Source organism: Kryptolebias marmoratus, linkage group LG20 (assembly GCF_001649575.2).
Source record: "Kryptolebias marmoratus isolate JLee-2015 linkage group LG20, ASM164957v2, whole genome shotgun sequence".
NCBI lineage: Eukaryota > Metazoa > Chordata > Actinopteri > Cyprinodontiformes > Rivulidae > Kryptolebias > Kryptolebias marmoratus.
This window is the reverse complement of record NC_051449.1, coordinates 18,079,049-18,097,848: the sequence shown is the minus strand read 5'-3', so window position 1 is coordinate 18,097,848 and position 18,800 is coordinate 18,079,049. Positions and strand designations below refer to the sequence as shown.

At 43.4% G+C, this 18,800-nt stretch overlaps 1 protein-coding gene across 1 annotated transcript; it reads right to left on the bottom strand.

Moving 5' to 3' along the window:
* Positions 1 to 3,022: 3,022 nt before the first annotated feature.
* Positions 3,023 to 18,674, bottom strand: acin1a (apoptotic chromatin condensation inducer 1a). The gene is made up of 18 exons (XM_017420836.3): positions 18,517 to 18,674; positions 17,116 to 17,181; positions 16,827 to 16,938; positions 16,363 to 16,418; positions 13,338 to 16,220; positions 12,676 to 12,789; positions 12,346 to 12,431; positions 10,720 to 10,777; positions 8,933 to 8,972; positions 7,476 to 7,618; positions 7,065 to 7,208; positions 6,742 to 6,931; positions 6,431 to 6,576; positions 4,914 to 5,021; positions 4,721 to 4,828; positions 4,343 to 4,649; positions 4,168 to 4,259; positions 3,023 to 4,087 (listed from the first exon to the last, which is right to left on the bottom strand). Exons 1-18 carry the CDS (start codon positions 18,652 to 18,654, stop codon positions 3,737 to 3,739), a joined length of 5,142 nt encoding a protein of 1,713 aa, XP_017276325.1. The 5' UTR covers positions 18,655 to 18,674; the 3' UTR covers positions 3,023 to 3,736.
* Between the last annotated feature and the right edge of the window lie 126 nt (positions 18,675 to 18,800).

Below are 18,800 nucleotides of genomic sequence, written 5' to 3'. Positions count from 1 at the left end.
GCTTCAAAAAAAAAGTCCCAATTTAAGCAGAATGAGAGCAAAGTCAGAGATCAGAAAGGCCACATCTGAGGTCGACTTTGAAAGCTGAGCTTCTAACACAAACCTATGTGGTTTCTGAGAAAGAAACAGGAGGTTAAAGGAGAGGGGGGGTTTGCTTACAGAGCAACTACAGATTGTTTTTAGTGCCCACTCACCAGGACCTGAGCGGTCGTGCTCAGCTGACTGGTTGCTGAGGTGGTCTGCTGCTCTCCATCAGCTGCAACACAGAAACCTGGAAAAACACCGACCTGAGGCGAGTCTGTCACGAGTTCCTGAGGCTCTTTGTGACACGCGGGTCCAGATCTGCCCTTTCTTTAGCTGATCCAGGTGCTTCGGGTCCTAAAGTAGCAGCAGCAGGTAAAAATCTGGCCGAAGTTAAGGCAAAGGGGTCGCCCACAACTTTTGTTTTAAAAGACCAAATGTTTCCAGACAATTTTGGGGTCATTTTCAGCATCCAAGTACAAACATCTTTTTTTTTTTTATAAATATACAGGAAAATGTTTGCATGGTGATGGTCAGGGTTTAATTATCTTCATGGTTCAAAACTCATAAAAATAAAGTGACAGACTGTGTATGGGGATAGAAAGTCAGGGGGGGGAACACCTTTTATGAACCAGATTGATGGTCTTAATCACTGTTCATACAACTGCTACCCTAAAGTAAAAAGCTTTGTTTGCTTTAGGACTCAGTTAACCCATCACTAACAAGTTTTTTCGTCAGTATTTGACAAATAATCTCCACTACTATAGCGTCCTCTAAAGAATGGCTAATTTCATAAAGCTCTTTACTATTCATAGTCTCAGTGCAAGGTGCTGAAACCAGGAGTTTTAATCTTTACATAAAGAATTTGAAAAGAATATTCTGTGTATCAGAAGAATTTCAAAATTAAAACATCCCATTTTTTTCCTTTAAAGAATTCAATAGGGGGAATATCTATGCTGCCAGGAATTGACTCCTTTGCCTCCCACCCAGCTTATATGGCACCCGACCTTCCCGCAGGTGGTGGGTCCATGTGGAGGGGGCATCCTGTTTCTTTTTTTTGGGGGGGGGGGCTTGGCAAGGCTGAGCCACAGAAGCCAAGGCTCGACCACCAGGCACTCGCCAGTGAATGAATGGCAAAAATGAAAAAAGGTTTTTCTTTTTTTATTCATATTTTTGCCTAAAACTAAACAGCAGGATGACAGGACGTCTCTGTTGCAGACGGACATTTGCATTCTTCTGCAAAGTCATGCTAAGTATATTTCAAAGCTTCTGAAGCTCTTTCTCTGGTTCCACATGCCCAGGCTACACAGCAGGAGGTACAGTGAACAGAAACCTGGAGGGAAGGATGGATAAAACAGATAATACAGCTGTAGTGCACATCCAGTAGCACTTACAGGTTGATGCATTTTCTCTGAAAGGTGTTTCACACCATTAAAACTGTCCAACGTGTTCTTGTGCACTGCTGATAAGGAGATCCTGAGGACTTCATTATGAACAGGAGCTGCTTACAGACGTGAAACGGAACAACCGACAGTCCTGATTTTGTAGCCTAATGATAAAAAAACAAAAACAAACTGAACTTTGACCAAGATGTCTTTGTCCTAACATTCAGCCCATCTTTACCGTCTTATACCTGCCTTAAGTTCAGCAATCACACTGCTGTCTTCCTGCTTTTTCTTTTCCGTACGCTTAACCACTTCTAGATACTTTGTGCTATTTTAGCAACTCATACATCAAAAACTTCAGCTCAGTCAGGAGGTGGGTGCACTGGCTTTTGTTGTTTGTGACTTTTATACTTATGAATATTCAACTTTATTTACAAATACTTTCCCCTCAGAAGCACATTGAGATTTCTTCAGTTCATTCAAAAACATGGCTCTCTTTGAAATCTGCTTCCGCAAACGGGCTGTTTTTGTCTTCTTTTGCTCCATTTAGCTTCTATTCTAATATGGTTACTTTTAGCTAACATTTACCTACTTTTGGTTTTTAAGTTAGCTTTCTGCTCCTTATAGCTTTGAGCTAGTTTTATGCTCTTTTTTTTAGTTTTTAGTAGTGTTTTGCTTCTTTTCACTGTAACAACTCAGCTTCAGCTTGAACAAATTTTCAGCAGTCATTCCGCATCACGCTGTAGTTTGTCTCATCCCTGTGGCTGAAGTCATTAGCGATAAGAGACGGGTTCCTTCTCCAGCTGCTGTCCCACTCTGATTTGTTCCTGAGTGTCAGGAAGATGTTAGGAGCGAAAGGTCTGCAGAGTCCAGACGCTGGGTTGCATCAGGGCAGAAAAATGTCAGGCTCAGCGACCAAAGGGCTGTAATTACAGAGAAGCACTGCTGAGCTTTGCAGGATAACGACCAGAGAGATGGACTGAGAAAAGGAAAGACAGAAAATATGTGATTTTGAAAGAAACTGAGCAAATGATCGCAACAGAGCGAAATCGGGACTTTGTTTTTGTCTTCTCAGCTGAAATATTAACAGAAATCCTGGCAAACCCTTCAAATTCTTAACATGTCAGATTTTTGTAACAGTTTAACTTGACTGCATTAAATATTTTAGCTTCTTTGAAAGGTTTGAAGCAAATGCAGTACGAGCGCCCCCTGGTGGCGATTGAGCGTTTCATCAAGCCCATCAGCTAAAGTTCAGCTGAGCTATTTTCAGAAACTTGTCAGGTTTTTAAAGGCCACGGCCGAGAGCACCGAAAACGGACGGATCCTCTTCGTTGCGGAGAATGGGAAAGAAATATTGCAATCTCTTCAAACTTCAATTTTTATTATTTGTACATTCACCACTTATAGGCGACTCAAAGAAATTAAAAACAAGAAGAAATCTTTGTACTAAAATGATAAAATAACGATAAAAAAAAAAACAATATTAAAACCATTGGTGGTAAAAGTCATAATGCGACCTCTCCTCTCAGGCCTGTAAAGACTCTACAGGGCGAGAAGGGAGGAAGGAAAGATGGGGGGAGGGGGGTTCAATAAGGACATAATCATTATTTTTGTTGGGTGTGACAGATACTCTCCCACAGAGAATTATCTCATAACAGAGATAACAGAGAAACACTGCATTGCCTTAGTAGTTTTTACACACTAAGTGAAAAATTCCCCCAGAGCTGCCTTATTTAAAGACTTAATTTTGAATATTCTTATAGATCTGTACAAAATACCAAACAATTGCAATATTTTCTGATTTCTGCAAGCCTCTACACAGAAGAAAAAAGGCTTTTCTTCTGGCAGCATTGGCAAGCGTAGCTTTGTACTACATGCAGCAACAAAAGAACTCCTCACCAAACTGCAGAGTGTTTGACCCCAAAAGATTCATCCATTGATTGAAAATTATAATCCGCACCTACATTGTTTTGGGGAAAACAAACAAAAAAAAGAACAGAACAGGGCGATTTGGGGGTAAATGAAAATTGCTAAGTGTGCCGTACTGCTACGCGGTCAGGACAAAAACTGAAGAAAGAGATTGGAGAATGATTAAAGAAAATTGTTGAATAGACCGAGACGTACAGCACTCTGGAAAAAACAACACTGCAAAAGTCATGGTCTCCCTTAGCGCCACTCTGTAGGTGTAGATGTGCTTAAAAAAAAAAAAAGAAAAAAGAAAAGAAGTGACTTTTCGAGGGATGGAAACGACATCAATTGGTCCTCTGTTGGGTCTTTGTTGTAACAAAGTACATGTAGTGAAAGGCAAATGGAGGAGGGGGGGTCGGCCTTCAGCGCCTCCTCTCTCTCGGATCGCTTCGGCTGCGCGAGCGGCGAGCCGAGCTGCCTCCTGGTTTACGGTAACCATCCCTGCGTTTGTCGTTCTCCCTCTCCCTTTCCCTCTCCCTGTCTCGATCTCTGTTCCTGTCCCGGTCTTTGTCTCTACCTTTGTCTCTGTCCCTCTCTCTGTCTCGGTCCTTGTCCTTCTCACCCTCACTTCGGTCTCCCGTCGTGGCGCCCGCAGCTTTCACCCTCTCCTTACGCTCCTCTTCCCTTTTTTTGGCCTCCTCTTCTTCCCGTTCTTTCCTCTGCTTCTCACGCTGTTTGCTCCTTTCTGCTCTGTCAGCTTCCCGCTGAAGACTCTGAAACGAGGAGAGGTTGGAGGCTCGAATAAAACTTCCGGCTCAGAATTTTAGACAGCATGAAGTGACGTGGGTCTCACCTGTTCCTCCGTAAGTGGAAGCCAGTAAATGCAAGGAGCTGCTTTAGTCTTGCGGAACAAGTCATCAAGCAGTTTGGCTGGGGGATCTTCGGCTGTTGACCCAGAAAAACATCAGGATATTTAACAAAACTATCATTAAATATCCAGCATAAAATCAAAATGGCAGGTTTCTTACGTTTCTTTTCCGTCTTCTTCTCCTTGCTCTTCCCCCTCTCCTTACGCCGTCTCTCTCTGGAGCGCGACCTCCGGGGGCCTCCGTCCTTCTCCTCCCCGGGTTTCCCGAACTCTTTGACCTTGTCTCGATCCCACTCCCGCTCTGCTCGGGCCCGCTCTCTCCGCTCCATCTCGCGCTCGCGCTCGGCCCACAGGTCTCTCTCGGGGAGGAGGGAGGGCAGCACAGACGTCCGTCCACGTCCAGAGGCGGGCCCCGCTTCTTCTTCTCCGGGTTTGTCCGCTACGATCAAGCCTTTGTGGAAATCCAACTGCGAAGCACAGAGACACCTGTTAGCAACACATGGACAAGGACTGAGGGCATAAAATAAAAACAGCTCACCTCATCCTGCTCACAAAAGTCCACCCGAAGGACTTTTGGGTTGCTTTGAGGCCATTTAACTCCGTGAAGAGCAGCTTGTGTAGCCACCGCCTCCTCTATACAAGAGTACTACACAGAAAAACAAAAAGAAAAGTCTTTCAGAGTGGCTCTGAGCAGTCATTACACAAATAAGTAACCATCTGTAACAACTCACAGTGACATAACAATGGGACTTGATTTTATCGATCCAGAAGCCGTCCTCCACCAGAGTGCCAGTTCTGCTGAGCAGCTCCTTCAGCTGTCCGAGTGTGAACGGCCTCACCTAAACAAAATATGACATCAAGCTTATCAGCACTTTTAAACTTCAAGTTGCAACAAAATAAATATTTAATTATACTCAGTATTTCTCATACAGCCAACAATAACTGACTGATTGAAACATCTGGCTGGAACACAAGGCAGACATTAAGGATAAAATGGAGAAAACGTTTTGATGTTAAAACAAAGATGTGACTAATGAGCTGTTTCAGTTCAATCAAGGAAGAAGCTCCGATGTTGGATTCTGGAGACCAAATAAAGTGATTTAACAACAGTCATGTGTTACTGTGTCTACTCAGCTCAAGTCAAGAGAAAACAATGAAAAACTGAGCTTCAATATAGATGCAAAGTCAAACCATGAACTTATTTTCCCTCAACACAACTCTAAATGTGCCCTAGAGCTGCGTTCACAACACCGTTCACCCAAATACAATAAAGAGGGAAAACCACGATGCCTAATAACACTGAGATGTGCTTTAATATGATCAGCTGACGTCTACTAATCCCACTAGAAAGGAGTCTCAGTTACACAGAGGTTCATTAATACGCCGTCAGTGGTCAGAAACGCTTCTCAGCATTACAAATAGCATTTACAAACAGACTGTTGTTTACAACAACTTTCTGGATTTGACTGACGATACAAAATGCTTCTTTGGAGGAACAAAATGAGACAGTGTTGTCATCTGCGCAGATGAACTGTGTTCCTGCACCGTGGTCCTCTACAGAAATTAGAATTACAATTGGGAGAAATGTAAACATTAGAAGACGGTGTCGACAGGATGTAACAGCTTAGGATGCCTTTCTGTCAAATCTGTCGTTTAGAGACAGCAGTTTGTGTGAAAACATGTCTTCACTGAGATCTGACATCCAAGTGATAGGTAGACAACCCAGTTGTCTACCTATCACTGTTTGGTTCTAAGATTCTTCCTGCTCAAAAACCAAACTTCAGCTGCTGCCTAAACTATTTCAAAAGGAACATTTCCAAAACAAACAAACCACCAAACTACTGGAACAATGGACAGATGGGACTGATGCCGCCATAATGTACTCTGCCCTAGTTAGCAAAAACAAAAAACAGCATGTCAGCAACAACCACCCTATGACAACTATCAAACACGTTAATGAAATGTTGAGGATCTGAGCTTGTTTTGTAGCCACAGGATCTCAGCACCTTGCGGCCACTGAGTCAAATGTGGAATCAGACAGAGCTACAGCTTAAACCCAAAGTAGGTTGTAATACATAAAACATCCCTGTAAAGTGACTGAATATAGAACCAATCAGAGGTATAAATGCCACAGAGACCAAGTGATACAAACAGAGAAAAAGAAGTTTCCATCTTTGCTGCACAACTGAAGTCAGGGAATATTCTCACAGTAACAAATAAGTGCAACAAGGGAGGACTGTTCTCTCACCAGGTTGCAGACGTGAACGATATTGGAGACTTTGCCTCGAGGTGGCGAAGGCTGCCGGCTCGTACGAACGGGGTCGTCGATGGTGATGGAAACACCCGTTTTCTGCTGGCTGATGGAGCGGCGGATGAGGGTTTCGCTGGGCATCACTACAATCAAGGGGAAGAATCAACATAACCTTTTTCGTTTATGTCTTCCTAATTATTCAGTTCTGCTATATTTTTACTAAAAGTTGCGCTAAAATTAGTAAAATATTGTGAATACACTGCAACAGAGTTTTAATAGAAAAGTGTGAATTGTGGTAAATATAGTACCAGTGCTAATTTCAACATCTTGGCTTGTTTGAGTTGGCGACTGGGTTTCCAAAGCTCCGGGGATGGAAGTATCCATCTGCTCTTCATGGACCTTTATTCTTTCTGGCTCTAACTGTGAATCCTCCTCCTCAAACTCCTCACACCTGCTCCTCTTTGCCTCTTGCTGTCCGTTCTCCTCAGCATGCACCACCTTAAGGTAGATGGAGTGCATCAATACAACAACCACTGAGAAAAAAATGTAAGATTTTCTGGAAGATTTCACATAACAAAAAAAGTCTTTCTCATAATAATTCATGCCATGGGAGTACGGGCTGCAAAGACACCTGTGTGACCGTGCGTCGGATCTGCAGGTTCTGCTCTGGACTCTCCTGGTCTTCATCGTCGGCCCCAGATACGACAGCTTCCTCAGGGTGTAGCTCCACTACTGCCTCCTGACCTAGAGGCGGCTTGATGTCCGGAATCAGAGACTGAGGGTGAAGGATGAGGAAACAAACATGTGAATGTTACACCTCGCCCTGTTCAGTGTTGATGACAAAAGCAGTAAAAAAAAAAAATTAAAAATAAAAACCATGCATCATGTCCTAGAGGTCAACAATTCTTTAATCCGGCTGATTAGCTGCCTACAGGCTTTTTACTTCTTGCACTAGTTATTAAGTAGTTCCCATTAGTCAAACTCTAGCAGGCACAGGAGTATCACAAACAACCACAGATGTATCTTAATCCGCTGCCGATACCTTGAGTGAATCGGTGGTGATGCTGATGGAGGGTTTCTTGGCAGTGACAGCTGTGCTGGAGCCCCATCTTCTCTTCCGACCAGCAACGGGCACAGACTCCTGCTCAGCCTCTCCACTGCCGGTGCCGGGAGATGATTTACTGCCTGCAATGTCATATTAAAGAGTCAGTACTTGGGATCTCACAGGAACAATTCAGTGGTTCTCTAACTGTGGGGGCGAGACCCCTAGGGAGGGTGTGTGTGGCCACTGCTATTTTCAGTTTATTTTAATTTTTCGGGCCAAAAAAATTACGTGCGAAACTAATGTTTAGACGTTGTTTCTGCTCTGACAGACCAGAATGCTTTCCAGGCAGTGTAGGGAGTGAGTCTGCACGTACTCCTCTGATGAGGAGAGGAGATGGAAGAGTTTTCTCTCTTTAATGGGGGAAATGTTCACAGTATAGAGCAGATGTCCCTTTAAATCAGGGACAAATGGTCAGAGTTGTTATGGATCTGAGTGGGACGTTCAGCGTATGGGCGGGTTGATAAGAGAAGGACGTAAGATAAAACAAGCATGAGGCTCGTTTGTCTGTCTGAACACTCTGACAGGTGACAGAATGAAGCTTATTGAAATAATATTACAGGCCGCTCAAGTTTTTAATAACAAATCGTCGTGATTACCACAAAACAGAAAAATCACTTTCAGAAACGGCATCGAGGAGGAATAAAACATTAAGCCACAAAAACTATGATAAAAAAATAAAAAGGACTGAATCTTTCTGCCAAATACCTGCTCACGGTTTTGAGTTTGGAAGAAACTAAATTGTACTATTGTTCTTTTTAAATATACAGAAGAGAAATGGACTTGTTGCAGCTCTTATTACTGTGGTTACACTGAGCTCCTTTATGTTTGTGTTACTTGGGGTTCTGCGCACAATGAGGTTCTAAAACGATGATTGGACATCAGAGGCCGACAGAGGAGCCGGATTTTATTTTCCTGGTAAAGTGTAGTTCTTATTCATTATTTTGGAAAAAACAAATAAAAAAATATTTTTAAAAAACAATCTAAAGATAAAATATCACAAACTAAGTCAAACTTTTGACAAGAACAAATTTTAAAGTCTTATATCTAGAGTTTTTTATTTTATTTTATACCCTTCCCCAATTAAAGCTAAACCTGCGTCACTTTGTTTTAGTCTTGTTGAGCCGACAGGGCCCTAAAAAGGTTTCTTCCTTCAAACCGGGGTGTGGCATGAAAAGTTTGAGAACCACTGAATTAGATACACAAATGATAAAACATGCAGACATTTGGATACTTTTTGCTGTTTATTTAGTAGTAATGCTAATAAAACATGCAATATAAATTCTGCGACTAATGTAGATGTTTAACATAAGAGATGGATAAAGCACAGCATCAAAACAACTAGTTATTAATTGATAATAATAACAAAAAAAGCCAAACTTTGAGGGTGTACTCACTTCCAAGAGAGATCTTCCGTGCTGAGAAAACCTTTGGAACCTGAAACAGAGAAGGACAAAAACAACCCGGCATACATGGGAAAGGTGAGAGACGAACACTGTTGGGAGGAAACGAGTGATAAAAAGGTCGGGCTCAAGGAAAGGGAGGGCAGTAACTATGAGAGGAACAATTAGGAACTGAGAAGGAACGACAAACGGCTCTACAGGATCCCTTTGCTACATTTCTGCCATCTGATGGCACCAAACGGTATTTCCTTTCTGTCAAAAATGTGACATCCTCAAGTTTTCATACTCCACTTTCATTAATATCTAAATTAACTCCTTGGGAAAATTTATCTGAAGCTGAAATTATATATATAAAAATGTTATGTCCTACTGTATGAGTAAAGACCTCTACAACAGCCATTCTCAACTGAGTTTAAAGAAGGTATTTAATATTTGTATAAAACTACAGTAATCAGAAAATCTTTGCAATGGCCTTTCTCTTGGAAGAACTATAATCTTTCAAGAAATCCTAAACAAAAACACAAAATAGAGCAAAATCTACTTAATTCCTGGAACCACTGACACCTGATCCTTACTGGGTGGGGTATGGCCCAATGGCGGCTGCATGTACAGAACCTAGGCAACAAGGGTCCAATCACTGGTGGCTGAGATGTTTGGATGGAAATCTGAAAGCTTGGCTGGCAGCACAGGTTCAATCGTTCTCTCACCCGAAGGCTTTTGCCCAGAACAGTCATTCTTTCGAAAGAGGCGTCAGGCTCATTAACAGAAAGAGACGCCGAGAGTCCATCCTGATGAACACCAGGCGCATGGCTTCAACAGTCACTGAACACAAATCCAGACTTCTGATTTAAATGTGAAGTTGCTTGGCAGTCACAGAAAGGAAAACTCTGGTGTAAGAGGAAACAAGTAACAAGTCCTTCTTCAGAAAGAGAATTATCCAGCCCACTGTTACTTAAAAAGGTATCCAACAAAACCCAACTGCTGGAGGTTCCAAAACTTGAACGAAATCCAAATGTCCTTTCAAAATGTCCCCGTTAATAATCCACAGTGACCATATTGGTTTTGACTGTTATTGTAGAAAAAAAAACAGCCTTTAACTTGAAGTGAGCAGCCTTCTTTGCTTGCGTTCTCTACTCAGATTAAAAAAAGCAGAGGGGCATAATAATAGATTTTAGTCAAAGACGTTAAGCCTTTAAGAGGTGGCTAACGCTGACAGGCCAGCCCCTTCGTTTAATGTCCTGGTCCAATAAAAAGCTCTGGCCATATCGATGAACATGGGGCAGCCTTTGTTGTCAGGTGGACTCCTCTGTCGCCCTCGGGGCTTAGCTGTGGTCAGCTCTGTGCAGGTGTAGCAGCAGTTGTGTGCAGGTACCAATATGGGCAACGGAAGAAGCATGAGCACCTTCACAACAAAGCAATCATTTGAAATGTAAACATCAGCCACAGTGAGAAAATAGCCCTGCTGTTACTGCCTATGGCAGCCCCAACAAAGATTTTACAAACAGCCAGGTCAAAACTGCATTTAACTACATGTTTTTACTGCGCGCACAACCACCTGAGCTACAAATATCTATCAGACAAGACATTTTAAATATAAAGAAACAATTAAAAATAGTACAGACAGAAACTATTACATGTAAAAGCCAGTAATGGTGACAAAAACCAATTTCCAATCTCACAACTGATAAAAAAAAAAAGGTTCACCTAATATGTTCTCTAATGTTCTCATGTACTAACAGCCTTGGCAACCAAGATGTGTCATGATTCCTCATGCGCCTTACCTCCTCACTGGTCCCTGAAAGCTTCTCTGGATCAGCCATGACGGTCTCTTTCACCTGCCTGCATTTTGGTAAAAGACATTAGGAAAGAAAAGAGAAACTTCATTACTAAGGTTAGTTTTTAATAGTCTGACCATACATATGTGATTAAACAAACAAATAATAGCTTAATAGGAGCAAGACAAAACATTAAATTTTAATAAAAATAAGCAACTTTAAAAAGTGACTATGTGCAACCAAATGTTAGTGAAGTAGTATTCCACATCTACTTTAAGAATGTATGATTTGTCCTTAACTGGATTAAACCAAAAAAAGCAGATTTCAGCTCTGAAAGCTGCTAAAACATCTGCACTGATGTTTCTCCCTCCCGAACATCTTCTCCTCCCTGAACGCAGTTCTCCTCTGAATACATTCATAATAAACACGACCAAAACCCGTTGCCTGAGCTTAAACTGAGCCACTGAAACAGAACAACCACGTTACTATGAATGACAAAAATAATACACAAGGAAGGACCCACATCTCCACCACACGGGCGTCAAGGTGGCCTCATCAGTGGCCTGACTGGAAATCCAACACTTTATAATCCGTACTTTGCTGCACGTACAGGTGCTGTTAAAATGGGTGCACATACGACATATTGGAAAGTTCAGATCTTTTAAATATGAATAAAAATCAGCATTTCACAGTAAAGGGATCAGAGAAGGTGCTATCAACTCTGACAACCCTAAAAAAAATGACAGTACAGGAAACTCACCCGTGAAGCTTGGTAACCCACTGAGTGATAGAATCCCAACAAAGATTTTTCACAGGCAGTGCTCAAGATAAAACAATTCAGGATTTTTGTTTTTTTAATTATTGTCAGCTAAGACACATTTTAAGCACAAATATAAACTAAACATCAGCTAAATTAGTTCTAGTGTAAAATATTATCTCTTGTCTAAAGTAGTTGACGCTACCTGCGTACTTTTCCCTCTTAAAGCAGTGGTTTTGTTCGTCTTAAAGTTGCAGGCAGAGCTAATATTTAGATGTTGCTGCCTGAGACACCTTCCTCCAGCCTCTGTGTCCTGTGTGAACTGACTGAGGGGGTCAGAGCGGATCCACCTCTGTTACATCCCTGAGTCAGGATGTGAAGTAATCAGAGCCTAGCTGGCGTGTATGTGTGAATGCGAACAGCACTCCCCTCCAATAAACAGCACTGTTGTCTTTTTGCTGCTTCTGTGATGCCGACGTTGTGTGTCCATGTGTCACCAAAAGGAGGTTGCAAGAGATCATTCTTGGTGCCATATTGAGGAATTATGGTGTGAAAGGGGCTGTTTGAAGACAAAATGTCTCACACTCCTCATATATAGGTACTAATGAAGCTGTGATGACTGATGAGCATCAGTCTTATGTGGAGAGGGTTAAATAGTGACAATGCTCCTCGGAGCAGTCAAATCAGTATGTGTGGCTAACAAGAAGCTGTTTAGCACACAGCTTTAATTGATAAGAGGATAGCCAGCTTGTTATTTGTAAGCACACACTGACACAATGTTCACTCTGGTCTGTATGAATGACCAAACAGAAACATTAGCAGGTTATAATGTCACCACTATGTAACAGTAACAGACCAAGGCAGAAAAAACAGACCTTTGATTTTCCCTTTCCTCTTCTCCCTCGCTGTGCTTTCTCTTCCTGAGTGGCTCTCCTCTGGTTGATCCCTCTGTGACCAGTTTCTGGCAATTTAGAAAGACGAGTAAATACACCATCTTTACACCATTAAAAGCAATTTCATGTCAGTTTCATGGTACTTAATAAAAAATAAATAAAAATCGTGATCATCAATCTGTTGGAAAAACACAATTTCAAGAAGAGCAATTTAGGTGCAGCATATTTTGACTTCTGAGGAATTTATACAAAGCCATTGTTGCAGTAAAAACAAGACTAAAAAATAGTTTTATCACTTTATCAGTTACTGACCGTAGTGTGAACCTCATCAGCAGTGTTACTCCTCTCTACAGGCACCTTCTTGTCCTTTACAGCCTCAGCTGTCTCCATGTGCAGTGATGGGGATTCTCCTTTACATTTCACCTCCTATAAATAAAAAAAATAGAGAGAAATGCAATAAACCAAGGATACGTAATGGTTCTGAATGTACATTTTTCCTGAATTGCAATACTACATCCCTGGGCCTGTACGATTTTCTTTATAGTAGGTTTTAAAAACAAAACAAAACAGTCACCTGATCATAAATTTTATGAGCATTCTCCTAATGCAAAAAGATAAAAGAAGAAAGAAATAAAAGTCTGTATCAAAAAGCCACATTTCTGAATTTACAGCTGTGAACCAATGTTTGCTTATCTCTGCAAACGAACGTAGCAGATAGAAGGATTTTAAAGTATCTGTTTTAAAGTACGATGAGTGCGTGTGTGAGCTTAGATAAATATTTAACATGAAATAAGATGACATTACAAAATAACATTGTTCTTAGCTGAATAACGGTAAAAGGTCTGGAGGAAAAGCCTCAAGTACAAATGATATCCAGTGTTTAGGAGGATACAGTTACTGAACTATGTGTAAACACAGAAAACTGCACACATTTTTGTGGTACAAGGAGAAAAAGTCTCATTTGCACGGCTTACCTTTCTGCCTCTAGAGGAGGAAGATGTTTTATCTTGAGAAGATGTGGATGAGCCAGACGATCGAGATGACGAGGACCCAGAATCTGATTCGGATGAAGATGAATCATTTGACGATGGCCTTTGTCGCGCTCGTTTCTCTCCCTTTCTTGCATCTCTTCCTCTCTGTTCTGAAGCATCCACTGGGCTCGGAGAAGCCTTGCTTTCTTCCCGTTCTTTTGCACTTTTGATGGACTCCTTCGTCGTCTGGGGCGAGGGCACCTGATTTTTCTTCTCCAAAGCAAGGTGTTTTGCTCCTTCTTCTTTCGGACTTGGGTCCTGTGCAACTTTTTCAGCGGTCTTCTGAGGCTCGGCCTCTGCAGATCCCACCGTCGCAGCACCAACCTCCTGGTTTCTTCCAATCGGTGGTTCTCCCTGCTTAGCAGAGGATCGTCGTTCCCCAACGCTGGTGGGTGAGATGACAGGTGAGACCTGAGGCTGGGGGCTATCAGAGAAAGTACGAGGTCGCTTAATAACCAAAGAAGTGGATGAGGACTTGGTCTGAATGGGGGAGTCCCTTAAAAACCGGAACTTCTTGAATGACAAGTGAGGAGACAGGGGTGTTGCATCAGAGTCTCCTGCCTGGGCTTTAGTCTGAGACACTGGAGCATGGACATCTTCTTGTCCTGCCTCTGTTGATGATGTTTGAGCCACTCCTTCGGACAGAAGAGAAGACGTTGGCTGGGGAGAGACATAAACTTCATGGCCACTTTTGGATGGAGAAAGATGATCCCCCCTGTCCTTTTCAGCCATCTTTAACTTCTCCTCTTTCAGTGCCTTTTCTCGTTCCTCTTCTTCTTTCTGCTTTGCTTTCTCCTTCTCCAGTCTTTCCTGTTCAAGAGCCCTTTCTTTTTCTTGCTTCAAAGCTCTCTCCTTCTCCAGTACTTTTGCTCTTTCAAGCTTCTCCTGCTCTAAAGCCTTTTCTCTTTCTTTCCTCTCCTTCTCAGCTTTTTCTTTCTCCATCCTCTCTCGTTCCAGAGCTGCCTCTCTCTCTGCCTTCTCCTTTTCCTCTCTCTCTCGTCTTTCCTTCTCTAGTCTCTCTTGCTCCAGTGCTTTCTCCCTCTCAATTCTCTCTTTTTCCCTCTTCTCGAGCTCCAAGGCCTTTTCTCTCTCAATCCTCTCTTGTTCCAAAGCCCTCTCTTTTTCTAGTCTCTCTTGTTCCAGGGCTTTCTCCCTCTCGATCCTTTCCTTTTCCAACCTCTCCTGTTCAAGAGCCTTTTCTCTCTCGATTCTTTCCTTCTCCCTTCGCTCAGCCTCCAGAGCTCGCTCTCTTTCCAACCTCTCCTGTTCAAGAGCCCTTTCTCTCTCAATTCTTTCCTTTTCCAGCCTCTCCTGCTCAAGAGCCTTTTCTCTCTCAATGCGTTCCTTTTCCAGTCTTTCCTGTTCTAGGGCCTTTTCTCGCTCGATTCGTTCCTTTTCCAGCCTTTCCTGTTCCAGGGCTTTTTCTCTCTCGATTCTTTCCTTCTCCCTTCTCTCAGCCTCCAGAGCTCGTTCCCTCTCCAACCTCTCTTGCTCAAGAGCCTTTTCTCTCTCTAGCCGTTGTAGCTCCAAAGCCTTGGCTCTTTCTAGCTCCATTGCCCTCTCCATTTCCTCTCGTTCCTGCTTTTCCTTCTCTTCTCTTTCTCTCTGCAGGCGCTCTTCCTCCAGGGCTCTCTGTCTTTCGAGCTCCCTTTGTCTCTCCAGCTCTATGGCTCTCTTGCGCTCCTCTCTCTCTTTAGCCAAAGCCATTTCCCTCTCCTGTCTTTCTTTTTCTAGAGCAAGTTCTCGCTCTCGCTGTAATGCCTTCTCTCTTTCTTCTCTTTCCAAGGCCTGCTGGCGCTCAAACATCTCCCTTTCCAGAGCTCTCTCCTGTTCTTCTCGCTCTAGTGCGAGGGCTCGCTCCCGCTCTTCCTCGGCTGCTCGCTCTTGTTCAAGCTGTCTCAGCTTCTCTTGCCTTTCCAGTTCAAGTGCTCGTTCTCTTTCCATCTCAGCCTCCCTCTCTCGGTCCCTTTCCTCTGCTGCAGTGGCCTTAAGCACACTCACAGAAAGAGGGACCGAATGTGTGACACCCTGGTGGGAGCCAGGAATCATGGGAAATGGTATATGGCTGGCAGTGTTGGCTGTGTGAGGGACAGCGGAAACCAGACCGTCTGGAGCACCCCTGCCTGGAAACAACATGGCTGAAGGTGAGCTGCCATCCTGCCTATCACCTTCACCGTCTGTGCGGTGCCAACCTGCTCCGGAGAAAGCCCCCTCTGACTCCATTTTGCGAGCCAGAAGGGTCAGCGGACCAGGCTTACGCTCGGCATGGCCACTCCTTTGAGGCTCTGGACTGCTACTGCGACTGCCGCTGCTGGAGGAACCAGAGCTGGAGGAGCTGGGTGAGTGCCTGGCTTGGGCAGCAGGAGGACTAGGTGGACTCTGTTTAGGGGTGTCAGGTAAGGGGAACGATAACTCTGGAGGTGGGGATGGAGGCGGCGTTGGCTGGCGGAGCTGAGGCGACAAAAGGGAAGGGATGTGTTGCTGTTGGGGTTGACGTGGTGCACCAGACCTCTCCCTTGCTGTGGGAACTCTGGGCGGCTCTCTGAGGTTCCTCCTTGAAGCGCTGCTCCCCCAGTCGTCATCATCATCGCCACCACCACCCTCGCTATCTTCATCATCACTCTCGCCTGCAACTTCGCTGGAAGCTGAACCTCGCTCTGACCGCTGCTCACCGCCAGGACCCCGCATGGCCACGGAGGCTGAAGCAGGTGCGCTGGACACGTCAGCCTCCTGATTTCTGTTTTCTTGTCCTGCATTCACAGAACCAAACAACCCCTCTCCAACAGAAGGGCCAGGCGGCTTGTGCTGCACAGGTGGTGTGACATCCTGATCAGTAAATTAAAAAAAGAAATTAGCCACGTGGATTTTCCGGCACAACCAAGTTACTTATAATCTTTGGGGGCTCTGGAAATCCCCAGGTAAAAAGAAATGAACATGTAAAAGGCAGAGAAAGAAAGAGCCATCTAACCTGAGCAGGAGGAGGGCAAGATGTACTGTTGTTAACGTCTCTGTGGTCCTGTTGATCTGGTCACAAAAGACAAAAAGAAGGAAAAAAAAAAAAAAATATATATATATATATATATATATATATATATATATATATATATATATGCTTAATCAAATACCAAGTAGGGAAATAAAGATGCAGCAGCAGTTGCTTCAACCTGCAGACTGTAGCCAAAAATGTAGTTGTTTTTTTTTATTTTTTAGGTAAGAATGCTCTTTTGTATATTATTGTGTACACTGTTTTCTAAGGGTTGTTAAATATATCTTTATACAAGTTACGCAATAATTGCTATGTTTAGTTAAATGAGAAATATATTTGTATCTGTATATGGGCCATTGGCTTCCCTGGTTTCTTAAGATCGGCATTAGACTTAGAAAAACTCATATCAGTCGACCTGTAGCTGAGACTTTGAACCCGACTGTTACCGTTTGTTTCATAGGCTTCCCGAGCCTCTCTCTCCAGACGCTGCCTCAGGAGCTCCTGTTGCTGAGCCAGATACTGCTTAATAAAACTGTTCTGGCTCATTTCCTCCCCAATCTAAACATAAAGAAAGCATCACAAAACAAATTAGGTGAAATTCCTCAAGGGACCTAAAGAAAGAAAGCTGTTTGGAGACATATTCAAAGAATTGCATTAATGCACATTTTGCTATCGATTCCTAAAGAAACCCCTCAGCCTTTGAATAGAAAGTAAAAGCATCATTGAGACATTTACCTGGGAGTTTGGCTGCAGTCCAATATGAGGAGTGGAGGTCCTCTGCAAATTCTCCAGCATGAGAGCCTGTTATTGAGACCACAGGTTATATTTGTGAGGGGGATATTTGTACAACCATGACATCTGATTAAAGTGCTGTATTCACCCATAGATTCTCTTAACAAAGTGGGCCAAGTTTGTCTTTTTTGCCTGCCGTCAACAGAAAACACTGAGTACCATCACCTGTCTGCGTTTCTTAACGTGGAATCTGTAGATTTTGTTTTCGACAAAGCTTACGACAACAAGCGTTCAGAAAATTTACAAAATAGCCACGGAGAGCAGGACGATGTGCCACGAACGAGCTCCCTGATCGTGCCAGCAAATTAGATTTAAGTCACACAAATCAATCTAACTCTAATAGGCCTAATAGACAAGGCAGTTTTCATTTGGCTGTGAAAAACATACCAGACAGGGAATGAAGGGCAGGTCTGCAAATAAAACACCCCATCTAACTCAATAAAAAGTGTACTTATTCTAACAAACATGTTTAAATCGGTAGTGATCCCTTCCCTATCACTTAATGTCTGCATTAGAGATTAAGGATATTTAGTATATGTGCTCATCACCATTATGTGTTAAAGCCAACAGGTCAAAATGTGCACAATGCGCAATCATAACTCAAATCTGTCATCAGTCATGCAGCAACAAGTGACATTTATGTCTTAAAAAAAAAACACAAAACGACCTTTGATGTTTACATATGTGGAGAAACTAATCAAAAACACGACTGGCATAAACGCTTGCCGGTAAAAAGAAAACAAACAAAAAAAAAGGCTAATGTAAACAGCGTTTCGCCTTTTATTTATCTGTGCGCTGCATTTTCAGCGGGCACGTTCGTGTAACAGGACCACTGTGTTTACCGGGAAGACGAAAAATCACAGCTTCCACGGCGGAATATGTCAAAATGTAAACAGGTTGCCTCCGGCGTGACTCACCGTGGCACCTCGCACACCCAGATATAACCCGGGCACAAACCGTGCTCGTATCGTCAATGACAACACGCCGTAGAGACAGCACCGAGACAGCCGCTGAGGCCACCTCTCAACTCACGGCGTTAGCAGGGGAGCTAACAGGCTAACACAACATCAAAACCAGCACAGTTTACAGTCAGCCAGTAAGTTGACTGAACTCCGGGGTTTACCGTGAGCCGGACAGCTCTGGGCAAGCCAAACAAAGCTCGACTACGACACGGAACAGAGACAAATTTTAGAGCGGGGTGTCAACAGCGATAAGTCCACTACTACGCTCGGCAGTAACGACACTCAGTTGTCGGCCCTCTCCGGAGAGCGAGAGCATCAGCCCGTCTAACCGTTCACGCTAGCTCGCGTCAGCAGCCGTGCCACATTTCGCCGTGAAGCTTACCCCCTTGAGTCTTTTGACGAGAGCATTTTTCTGCCCGCTTTTCGACAGTCCTCTCTCTTCTAGAGCTGCTTTTAAGTCGGCTACACGGAGGGACTGGAGCGGTCTCCCGTCCAGCGTAACGTCTTCGAGGTCCGCCATTTTCCGTTCCTCTGCTCAGTTCCCAGCGAGAGCGACGAGTTTTAAGGCAAGCCGTTGTAACATATATTCACACCTCAATCCAGAAATGGATTTTTAAATTTAAAAGGCCTCTGGAACTGAAATCGTGTTTCTCAGTGACTTTTAAA

Coding starts and splice junctions, on each gene's coding strand:
- acin1a (XM_017420836.3), bottom strand. CDS start 18,654: ATGGCGGACCTCGAAGACGTTACGCTGGACGGGAGACCGCTCCAGTCC. Junction 16,221..16,362: donor CTTGCCCTCCTCCTGCTCAG/GTTAGATGGCTC, acceptor TTTACTGATCAG/GATGTCACACCACCTGTGCA. Junction 8,973..10,719: donor TTTCAGGGACCAGTGAGGAG/GTAAGGCGCATG, acceptor TCTCTGTTTCAG/GTTCCAAAGGTTTTCTCAGC.